The sequence below is a fragment of the Sciurus carolinensis genome, chromosome 16 (genome assembly GCF_902686445.1).
Source record: "Sciurus carolinensis chromosome 16, mSciCar1.2, whole genome shotgun sequence".
NCBI classification, from domain to species: domain Eukaryota; kingdom Metazoa; phylum Chordata; class Mammalia; order Rodentia; family Sciuridae; genus Sciurus; species Sciurus carolinensis.
The window spans coordinates 42,793,069-42,804,344 of record NC_062228.1 but is presented as its reverse complement, the minus strand read 5'-3'; the positions used below and the strand labels follow the sequence as shown (position 1 = coordinate 42,804,344).

Here is an 11,276-nt window from a genome sequence, read left to right as displayed (position 1 = left end):
GCCTGCCTGGAGCTGGCCCCTCATCTCTCTCCCTACTGCCCTGTCCTCCCCGGTTCTCCCCGCAACGCCTGCCTCTCTGGAGAGGAACGCTCAGACCCCACAGGGTAGCCGCACCCTAGCTTCAGCTCTGCCTCCCTTTGCCTGCACCCCCAACCTCAGAGCCTCCTCCCTGCTGGATGGGCTCCCTCCCCCGTCCCCTGCCTCTCAACCCCCACTGAGCTAATGACTCCCCTCAGCCAGACATTAATCAAGTACTAAGTGGCTTCATTTGCTACCCTTCCAATGAATCCCTAACTCGAGTGGCACAGGCCCCACTGCCTGCTGGGAGGGAGGATCCTTGGGCAAATGGAAGCTCTTGGTTTTGGGGGCCAGGCTAACTCACGAGACAGACGGGGAATCAAGTCCAAGAATCTTTATTTCATGAACAAAACTACTTCTGTAAAGAGAGACGAGGCAGAATGGGCCCCTTTCTAAGTGGCCACGATCCAAGGCTGGTGAGAGAGGGCGGGTGGGGCTGGGGCGAGAGTGCATCACAGGGGGAGGAGACCCCAGGTCCAGCCGGAGGAGGCGGGGGAAATGATGCTGGGGTCCAGTGGGTACCAGAACCACCTGCCCCAAACTGTTCCAGCCCCTCACGACCCCTCCCCCCAGGCCGGGCAGGGACGGGGCAGGGACAGGGACGGGCTGGCCCCAGCAGTGCGTGTCCAAAGCGGCCAATGTGTGCAAATCAGCAAGAAGAAGGGGTGCGGAGCCGCTGCCCCCGCCTCACTGACCCCTCCCCAAACAGGCAGCAGAAGCAGGGGTGGGGCAGCGGCAGTATTGCTTTACCCGTCATGCATGGCGGTGGGTGGGCGACAGGGCCAGGGAAGGCTGGGTTGGGGTATGAGCCGAGCCAACCCCCCTGCCCCCTCCCTCCCTGGCGGCTCTGCTGGCAGGACTCTGAGGCAAGTGCAGGCCCAGGAATGACCAACCCCCATTGGGGGCAGGCTGTGCCTGGATGTTCCCCATTAGGGCTGGCTCTTCCTCGAGGCGGAGCCCAGGGCCTAAAGGGGAGGGAGAGACAGGGAATTAGGGACCCAGGAGGCTGAAACTCTCCCAGACCCCCGAGTCCCTGCCCACCCGCCTTACCAGGGCTATTCGGCCACCTGGACACCCGTGCAGTTCTCTTTGCTTTCAGAGGTGATGGCCAGGTACTCCGAGCTATTGGGGGGAAAGACCAAGTGTACAGTGACCCTATCACCAGGCGGCCCCGCCCCCGGGGGAATGGGGAAGGTCGAGGTCTTCGCTCCAGGTAGCCAGAGCTCCTGGTGAGTGAGAGGGCAGGGGGCTATGGGCTGGACGCTCAAGCCGAAGGGAGAAGGATCTGGAACCTGGCAGTCTACTCCAGCTCTGGGGAGGGCAGACGGGTGGCACCTGGCCTGGTGTCCTGCTCCCCACCCCTCCCCACTACTCGCAGCCGCCCTGGGAACACGGAAGGTGCCCGGGTGGCCTGGGCGGGTCCCCCCCCACTCACGCATTCTCCTGCGCAGCAGCCTCGGTGGCAGCGGCGATCTTCTTATAGCAGTACACCATCTCTGCCACGAGCCATATCGTCAGGACCACGATGAGCACGTACATCATGATCTCGGACACGATGGACGCCATGTCTCTGTTGGCTGAGGGGCCGGGCAGGGTCAGGGGGTGGAGGCCAAGCTCGGGAGACGGACACCTTAAGTGCCCAGTGCACTTGCTGTGTGGGCTTGAGCGAGTGGCTTGACCTTCCTGGGCCTGGACCGCCTCAAACAGGACCATCCTGTTGCTTCCCCAGAGTCCTGGCTGTTAGTCTGATTAACAACCAGCCTCAGGTGGGCCTGGGGATCACCCTCAACTGCCTCTCTGAGGAACCTGAGGGAGCATCCATCACTCAAAAGGCTTGGGTTCAAACCCTGGCTTGGTCACTTGTCAGCTGTGTGACCTTGGGTAAGTGACTCAACTTCTCCGGACATCTATTTCCCCATCTGCAAAAAGTCGATAACTGTGATACCTCCATGGAAGTGCTGTGAGAATTAAATAAGCTTTGCAGACTCTTAGAATAGTCCTCGTCCTACAACAAGCACCCAACAAACGTTCAGTATTATTATTACCGTTATAATTGGGGCAGTACAGCGTAATGTTTAGGAGTAGAGACTACAGACCCAGACCGCCAGAGTGCAAATCCTGTCTCCTACTGACTGTGCAACCTTAGGCCAATGACTCTACCTCTCTGAGTCTCAATGCCCCCTCTGTAAAACGAGGATGATCGTAACAGCTTTTCACAGGGGTGCCGGGAAGAGGAGCCGAGTTACGCTCCAGCCCTAGCGTGCTTGATGGAGCTCACAAAAGCACTGCAGAAGTGTTGGCTGCTTTCCGAAGCCCCACATCCTTTCTGCAGCGCTGGCCCTTGCCACTGCCAGTTTCCTTTCACTGAGCCTAAAATTAAACTGTAAAGGGAACACACTCAGCCAGGGGACCAGAGTCGCAGGCCACTTTGGCATCCTCAGCCGGAATCACAGGTGTCCATCCCCAGTCCCTGGTCCCCTCCTGGGGACTGGGATCTCTTCCACCCTGCTGCTGTCCTCCTGTGGTCTTCCTCCCCTGGGAGCCTGGCTCTTTCTGCTGCTGCATCCCATGCAGATGGCACTGAGGCTTTCTGGGCCAGCATGAGGGAGGGGGCAGGGGGGCGGGGCTGGCCGCTCTTGCCCCCTCCCGGCGGGAGGAGCCTGGCCAGGCTTCCCGGACGCATTCATTCACTCACTGGTCCTGCAGGCAGCGCGGTTTCCACCTGAGCATCTCCCTGGCTCCTCGTGGCCAGGAGTCACACTGAGCCCCATACTGCTGGAACACCTCTCAGTCGCTGGAATGCTCAGCCCTGCTCCTGAGGCTCGGTACCCACAGAGATTTAGGTTAACAAGGAACCTTCCCTCTCCCGGTCATCTTAGGACCGTGAAAGGTCCAAGTCTGTAGTCCATTTTCCAGGCAAGGCAACTGAGGCACAGAGAAGGACAGGTGCTAGACCAAGGACACACAGCCATGACTGGGCTCGGAGCCAACCTGAAGTGGAACCCTACGCAAGGCCAGGGCTCCTCTCTGCTCCGTAAACCTTCCGCCACCAAAGAGGGGCTGAGAGCTGCTGTGCACGAACACAGTCTCCACGAGACTCCGCAGACATCTCAGAGAAGGTAGGACTGCCACAAGGCAGAGGAGTCACACGCAGGGTCAGAAGCACTTCTCCGGGGAGACCTTCGATCTCTTAAAACACCCCAAACTTTCTGAGAGCTTTGCCTGCCTTGCCCACCCAGGTGGCCCCAGACCTGAAGCCCGGATGCAACTCTGCAGGCCAGACTGCCCTCAGTTCTGTTTCAGTTTTGGTACCAGGGATGGAACCCCGGGGGCACTTAACCACAGAGCCACATCCCCAGGCCTTTTTATGTTTTATTTTGAGACAGGGTCTCACTAAGTTGCTAAGGGCCTTGCCAAGTTGCTGAGGCTGGCTTTGAACTTGTGATCCTCCTACCTCAGCCTCCCGAGCCACCGTGCCTGACGCACAGCCCCTCCTTTGGACCTGACTGGGCTCATTCCTTGGGGGCCACTACCAGGAGGCAATAGAGGTTGATGGCTAACCCTGAAAGTGCAGCAAGACAGAAAGTAGGAATCATTTTTAAAATACGGTCCAGCCGGCAATGCTAACAATACCGTAATACTGTCAGTAATGAAGAAATCCTACAGCTTGATAAATCATGCTGAAAATATCCTAGTCCCATGGGTCATGCTGAGCACAGGTAATAGGAAACAATACTCCCATGTAACCCAGACAGTTTTTAAATACTGGAGCAGAGCATGGTGGGCAACCATGCAGCATGCGCTCACAGTGGGGAATGTTGGAACACTCCGGCATGACAGATGATGATAAGAAACACAGTCGTCTAACTGGGCATGGTGCTGCCTGCCTGTAGGTTCAGCAACTTAGAAGGCTGAGGCGGGAAGATCCCAAGTTCAAGGCCAGATTCAGCAATTGAGCAAGACCTTCAGCAATTGAGCAAGATCCTGTCTCAAACTAAAAAAATTAAAAATAAAATAAAAAAGGACTGGGGATGTAGAGAAGCAGTAAGTACTGGTTCAATCGCCAGTACAAAAAAAAAAAAGAAAGAAAGCAAACAAACTCCCCTGAAAACAGTATAGACAGTACAATGTAAATACTAGGAAATGCAAAAGGCCATACTATAATATGGTGGTAGAAAACACTAGAATATGGTGTTAATGCTGAAAACATGGACCCTGGGAAGACAGCATGACCACTCTATGTAAATACTGTTAAAAACAGCAGCAAAATAGTGTAGATCATGTGAGGAAAGCCTCGGCTCCCAGGTCAGGGTGGGCCCGTACTAAGCAGATGAGGACTGGTCCCTGAGCAAGGGCCCCCTGTTAAGATGGAAAAAACCAGGGGGCATTTCCTGGAGCCTCTCCGCCTGCCTCACCCTCTCCTCGGCACTGATTCGTGATAGAGAAAGAAGCCAGGCTTTGTAGACGCCAGGAGGCTGGGCGTCTTTGTTACAGCCTCTCTGCTCTATCCAGTTCCACTGGTGGCTCCATCTTCTATATCTGGGGCCAACCACCCACCCAGCAGGGTGACGTGGGCCACTGAGTGGCTCACACACGTCTTCTGAATTGCCTTCTGCTGATCCACTTGGATAAGAAACGTAAAAAATGCTAATTATAAAAAGAATCCCACGGGCTCCGGCTGACAAGAGTGCAGTGATTCATGCCAGCAACAGAAACGTCGCCACCCAGGGGCGGTGGGGCTCAGATTCAGGTCCCCACTCTGCAACCTTGGCCCCGAGATCTTACCTCCCTGGGCTTCTGCTTTCTCATCTGCAGAAGGGGGACAGAAAGAACCCTGCCCCCGAGGGTGGGCGGGAGGGTTCACTGAGGGACTTCCTGAGAGGCACCAAGGCCAGCGCTATCTCGTGGAAAGGGACAGCCATGCGTGATGTCCGTGATGCTGTGTGTGCTACGGTCCCAAGGGGTGGACTTGCCGTGGCTCTTTGCTGGCTCAAGGCCTAAAGGAGCTTCCTGACTCGCTATGCCAGGGAGCCACCGGGCTCTGGAAAATTCCAACCTATGCCAATCAGAAGATGGGCCAGAGAAGGGGTCTGAGGCGGCTGAAGCTCAGCTGCTGAGACAGTTTACAAATACTTCAGACCCTGCGGCTCACACTGTGGCCCCCAGCCCCTAGCCCCTGGCCCCACTCCAAAACTTGTTAGAAATGGCTCATGGGCCCACCCAGATCTGCTGAGTCAGACTGTGCAGGTGAGCAGGCCCCTGGTGGTTGTGCTTGGTGGACTGTGCTCGACCCTCATGACTCCCAAGACATCGGAAAGGCTCAAAAGACACCCTCAACAGCAGGTACTGCTATCATCTCAGAGACCACCCTGCGGCTCAGAGACAAGAAGGAACCTGCAGGAGGTCACACAGCACAGGCAACTGAGCTAGCTTTTGTACCCACAATGCCTGTGGGGAGAAGCCTGCAGTGACCTCTTCTGTGGGTTGAGGGGCAATGGAGACCAGAGCTGGAATGGGGGACGGGTGACGCTTCCTCTATTGCTGTGGGCGGTTGGCTGGCCCAGGCACGGAGCCAGCCTGGCCCCTACCTGCCATCTGTCCCTCCATCTGGCTCGCTGGTGGGCACAGGGGCAAAGGGGCAGGGAGGGCTCAGCTCACCTTTGTCCACCACCTCTAGGTGGATCTTTTTGACAACGCTGGTGTTGTGCTCATAATTCTCGAAGAACAGCAGGCGGTAGACGTGGCATTCGTAGTCACCTGAGTGGTTGTAGGTGACATTGGTGATGAAGATGGACAGGTCCTGCAGGTCCTTGGTGCCCCGGCTGCCATTCCACACCACGCGGCCCTCGAAGCGCTCGTCCTCCTCCAGCTGCAGCACCTCATTCTCGTAGCGCAGGATCTTGGGGCAGCCGGGTGGTGGGGAGGTCACTGCTGGAGCCTGTCTCCCCCAGCCCCGACCCCCGATTCCGTCCCCTGCCCTGACACAGGCGGCACACGCACGGACTCAGTCGCCTTCACCCGGGCCGGGTGGGCACAGCGGCGCTGAGATCACCCCTGCGACCCTCTGAGACCTGGATTTTGCCTCCAGCCCTGAGTCACACACATCCTCAGCCATCCGCCCAGGACCCCGGTGACCCTCCTGGCCCTCGCCATCTGCCACTCTTCCCCAGACAGGGACAGGGCAGCCTGATCCCAGCTACCACAGACCCAGTTCTCCACTGGTATCCCGTGCCCCCAGCACATGCGATTCCAAGCACAAAGTATAAAGTGTCAAAAAAAGAAAAAAAAAAAAGTTCTATTTTTTCCCCCCTGACGACTATCTGCAACATTTTTGCTGGTGCCAAATATTTCCAGTGACCTTCATTTCATGCCAGCCAGGCATGTGCCAGGTGCATCAACTCATTCACCCCTCACACAACCCTATGGGCATGAGACCACTGCCACCCCGTCATTACAGAGCTGGAAACAGAGGCTTGGAGATGACCAGTAACTTCCCCGAGGCACCAGCTGGTCAGGGGAGGGGGGTCATTCACAGCCACATTCTTATTACGAAAAGAAGCCAACAAACACCCCCTGCCTTGAGATTCAGCCCCACCAACTCCCCCACACGGTCGCTTGCCCTCCCGTGCCCAGACCAGCACCCACACACCTTGACAAACTCCTCAGTGCCCTTCTGGCGGAAGGTCCACTCGGTGAAGGTCTCTGCGGTGGTCTCACTGCGACGCTTGCACGAGATGCATAGTATTTTGAAGGTCATCCCATACACAGCCTCAGTCTCTGAGTCCACCTCCACGCAGCCCCCCCAGGCTGAGGACACTGCAGGGACAGCAGGCTCAAGTCGAGCAGAGGCAGCAGTCACCCCAGGCGATGCCGGGCTCACTGGCTGCTGACTCCCAGGCCCTTCGGAAACCATCTGTTTCCCCTCGATAACAATCACAGATTGACGGAACCATGTGCCAAGCCCAGTTCTGCCTCTCTGTGTGACCTTGGCAAGTCACTCGTCTCTGAGGATCAGTTTACCTCTCTGTTTAGTAAAAGAACTGACCATCTTTGTTTCCAGCAGTTGTGCAGAGCCCCTAAGCACACCGGAGGCCCAGTAAGCACTTCTGTCAATGTGGTCAGTAACTCAGTCTTTGCTACCCAAGTATCCCGTGCTCAGAAGGGATACTTTGGTGCCCAAGGCACCAAGACATCTAGGTGGCGGGCGGGACTAGAATTCCAGCTGCTTTAGAAGTTCAAGATGGCAAAGCCATTTCCACCATTAAACTGCTGAGCGAAACCGGGTTAAGAGAAGGCTTCCAGGACCCGGACCCACACTCCAGCTCTGCTCCCTCCCCCCACAAGCCCCTGTGTGATCCAGCCCCTCCCCCACTTCTCTGGCCTCGGTCCCCTCTGCCCCAGGCTTCCTCCCATCCAGACCTCCACCCCATCAATTCGTTTCCTCCCTCAGGGCCTTTGCACCTCCACTCTATTCCAGGATCTTTCCTTGGGTTCCTCTTCCCCTCTTACCTGCCACCTCCTTCCTGCCTCCCAGTGTCTCCAGTTAAAGCTATGTCCCCAGCTTCAGCTCTGGGTCTTTTTCTGGTCCTTGAATCTCCTCTCTTTATCTTCAGGGCTTCCTGTCCAGCTCCCCTGATGTCTCTCTGTTTCCCAGGCTCCTCTGGCTCTGCCTCCCCCATCTTTCTCTCTCTTTGGGGTCTCCCTGAAGGTCTCGCCTTCATGACTTTTTCTCCTCTTTGCAGGCTCAGACTCTCTCTAGGTCTCTCTATCCACCTTTCCGCATTTCCCTTTTTAAACTTGTCCCGCGTTCCCTCCTTGGGTCTGATTCCATCTCTCCTCCTCTCCCCATCTCTTTCTGCCTCTCTCAAGTTTCTCTCTCTCTCTCTCTCTCTCTCTCTCTCTCATCCCTCTCTGTCTCCCACTCTAGCCCCACATCCCAGCCTCCCAGCGGAGCACTCCATGTCCTTCTAGGTCTCTCTCGCCTCCTCCCTCCCGTCTCCATCTCTCCCAGTCTCTCAGTCTCCTGTCCCAGTCTCCGGGCGCCGCCTTCCCCCCACCCCACCCCTCCCGCGGCTGTGGGTGTCACATTGCAGCCTGCGGGGCTCTGGGAGCAGCTGACTCCGCGTTTCCTCGCCCCCGGCTGGGCGCCCGCAGCGGCGAGGCCGTGCCAAACGGGTCCCCGCCGGCTCTTGCCCACCGCACTTCCACCGCCCTCGGGGCCCCGCTCCCCGCGCGCACAACTTCTGAAGCGGAGTTCGCGGGGCCGGGGGATGGGCAGGGGGCGGCCCTGGCGCGTCCGCCAGGCGTCCCGAGCGCGACTCCCGCAATCCCGCCCGTGCCCCGGCTGCGCCTCTAGCCGCGCGCCCCCCGCGCACTCACCCAGTGCCGCGCCGACCAGGAAGGCCAGCAGCGTCCCCATCGCTGCGCTGCGCGCGCTGCGCCCCCCTCCCGGGCCGCCGGTATTAATAGCGGGGCGAGCGGCGGCGGGCCCGGGCGGCGGTTCGAATGTCCCCGGGAGCGCGCGGGCGCAGCAGCTGCGGCTCTGGGACCGGCGAGGGGGAGGAGGGGGGGCGCGGCCCCCCCGCTCCGGTTACCGCCGGGGGCCCAGCCCCGGAGCCCGGCGTCCGGGCATCCCCGCCGCGCGGGCGGCGGCCGCTGCTCGGGCTGCTGCGCGGGCGCGCACAGCCGGGCGCATCCGCCAGGTGCACCGACCCCGGCCCGGCTCGGACTCGGGCGCGCTGGGGCGCGGACAGCGGTCTCCTGCGCACTGCAGCGGCGGCGGCGGCGGCGGCGGCCCGAGAGGGAGGAGGGAGGAGAGGGAGAGGGAGGGGGCGGGATGAATCACCGAGGGGGGAGGGCGCGGCCGCCCAGCCTTTGCCGCAGCGGCCCGGGAGGCGCCCGCTGCGCTGGCCTCTCCGGTGGCGCAGGGACCGCAGCCGCTGGGCGGCGGGGAGGGTGGTCTGTGTGTCTCCGGCCCCGCTAGACTCTGGGGATCCCTCATCTTCCCAGTCTGAGAAAGGTCACCCCCGGACACACAAGAAGACTTAGCGGGCAGTTTGGGGGACGGATGGACTCACTTCTCCAAAATATGGATGGAGGTCATCCTCCTGAATTCGAGGGGGTTCTGGCTGGAGTATCCAAGTGACCTGGCCCTGAGATCCCTAATATCCAAGTCTGGAGGTCACCATGCAAGGACCCAAGTGGACGTGGAGCGGGGGCAGGTTCAGGGTAGGGCTACATGTAATATACCGGAGGGACACCCTGGAATTCAGACCCCGGGCACCCTGGAGTCCAAACTGGAAAAGCAACTTGGGAGTTTGGAGGTGCCTTTTTTTTTCCTTTTTGGAGGACCATTCTCACGATCCCTCGCCCCTCTCAGTGTGTCTCTGACGTCATCTACTCCGCTCTCCTCCCACTCCATTCCGGCTATCCAGGCCCCCCCTTCACCCCCAGCACAGCAGAGCTCATTCCTGCCTTTGCCCTAGTTCTTCCCTCTGCCTGGACAGAACACTCTCCCCCAGGTGACCAAAAGGCTCACTCTCCCAACTCCTGAAGCTCTTGGCAGCAGTGTCCCCTTCTCAAGTCTCCTGTGTCTGTTCAAGATAAACCATCTCTCTCCCTACTTTTCTCCCTATTTACTTGACCTTCTTTACTCTTCTTTTTTTTTTTTTTTTTTTTTTTTTTTTCTCACCGTTGTCTCTACCTATGTTCTTTTATACAGTTGATCTGTTCACTGCCTGTCCCTCTAACCCTGCAATAAAAGATACCCCAGAGTGAGGACACGGTCCTATGTACGTTTCCAGCACTTTGAACTGTACATTGTAGGTACTCATTATCCGCCACATGAATAAACACCAGGGCTTATTTGATCCTTCTGATTCACTGAACCACTTCTGCCTCCCCAAACTTTTGCAGCAAGTTCTGTTACCCTCATTTATAAAATGAGGAAGTTGAGGTTGGGGAAGCTTGACTGCCTTGCCCAGGGTGGTGCAGCTGGCCTAAAGTGGACCTGGAATCCTGCTCTGGCAATGATGAGTGGCCTGTGCTACTAGTAGGTTTTGCCAAAGGGAGAGGACAGGGATGGAGCTCTGCACTGTAAGGCCATGGTGGGAGTGAGACTCTTGGTGGCAGGTGACTTCCTAGGTCCTGCCTTCCAGTTCCCATTGGGGTGAAGTCCCAGAATTCCCCTGGTCCAACCTTGCCAGGGCAAGAGGAAGCAGGGTGTGGGACAGGTCCAGGGCAGAGGGGCAGGGAGCCAGGGATACCGGACACCTTTGTGGTCTGGGCTTTTACGCCAGCATCCCGAGCTGTGAAATTCCCCTGCAGAAAATAACTCTCCTGCTGTTCCGGGCCCTTGCTCCGGGTGGGGGATGGTAGGTGGAGGCACAGTAAGGACAGACCTTAGCAATGGACAAGGGCACCTCTTAAAATCCTGGTAAGCTGTGTTTTGCTGAGCACCTGTTATGGGCTTGGTGCTGACCTCAGCACTTCACTAGTAATTCTTTCTTCAAGGGGGGTATTATCATTATGCCCAATTTACAGGTGTTGGATACGGAGGTGCAGAGTGGGTGACTGGCCGTAATTACAGAGCTAGAAGACAGGAAGGACTGACTCTGCCCTTGGCAACTTGCAATCCATCCTGCTTCTATGCAATCCCTCCTCCAGTCTCCTGCCCGGAGTTTTTGGTTAAGATGATTCTTGGAGTTGGGGATGTAGCTCAGTGGTAGAGTGCTTGCTTAACATGTGCAAGGCCCTGGGTTTAACCCCCAGGACAGCAAAGGGACCTTCCTCACTCTGAAACCAGCACCAGCACCAGCACCAGCACGGGTCTGATGAGACAGATCTGGGTTCTGACTGCCCAGGGGACTTTGCCTGCAAGTCCTTTTCCTTCTCTATAAGACAGGTGTCCAACCTGGGTGGGCTGCTGGGGGCAGATCCTGAAGGAGTCAGCACCTTGCCTGTAAATATGGAGACTCTAGCGGGGGCTTGGAGTCTGCCTCCCTGCTGGGTGGCCTCAGGCATGTAAATCTTTATTTGCCTCCACCTCAAGGAGTCACTGTGAGAAAAAAATGAGCATCAGTTCCCAGCACAGAGCGTGGTGCGTGTTTGGTGTTCTCTACGCCAGTTACTTTTTTTCCTCTCGATTTTTCTGCAAGAAGATAACATTCATTGAATACTTCCTCCATGCCAGGCCCTGT

At 57.6% G+C, this 11,276-nt stretch overlaps 1 protein-coding gene across 2 annotated transcripts; it reads right to left on the bottom strand.

Moving 5' to 3' along the window:
* Positions 1-397: 397 nt before the first annotated feature.
* Positions 398-8,844, bottom strand: Scn1b (sodium voltage-gated channel beta subunit 1). Of its 2 annotated transcripts, none has more exons than XM_047527663.1 (6): positions 8,458-8,844; positions 6,728-6,894; positions 5,737-5,977; positions 1,514-1,655; positions 1,129-1,200; positions 398-1,043 (listed from the first exon to the last, which is right to left on the bottom strand). In XM_047527663.1, the coding sequence occupies exons 1-5, from the start codon at positions 8,495-8,497 to the stop codon at positions 1,134-1,136; spliced, it is 657 nt and encodes a 218-aa protein (XP_047383619.1). In that variant the 5' UTR covers positions 8,498-8,844; the 3' UTR covers positions 398-1,043; positions 1,129-1,133. The 2 variants fall into 2 exon arrangements, with proteins under 2 accessions (XP_047383619.1, XP_047383620.1); XM_047527664.1 differs by lacking the exon at positions 8,458-8,844 and adding an exon at positions 7,588-7,929.
* Between the last annotated feature and the right edge of the window lie 2,432 nt (positions 8,845-11,276).

Excerpts from the sequence above, each read along its gene's own strand:
- Scn1b (XM_047527663.1), bottom strand. The coding sequence starts at position 8,497 with ATGGGGACGCTGCTGGCCTTCCTGGTCGGCGCGGCACTGG. Across the intron at positions 1,656-5,736 it reads CCTAGAGGTGGTGGACAAAG|CCAACAGAGACATGGCGTCC; the intron begins GTGAGCTGAGCC and ends CCGGCCCCTCAG. Across the intron at positions 1,201-1,513 it reads GCTGCTGCGCAGGAGAATGC|CTCGGAGTACCTGGCCATCA; the intron begins GTGAGTGGGGGG and ends TCCCCCCAATAG.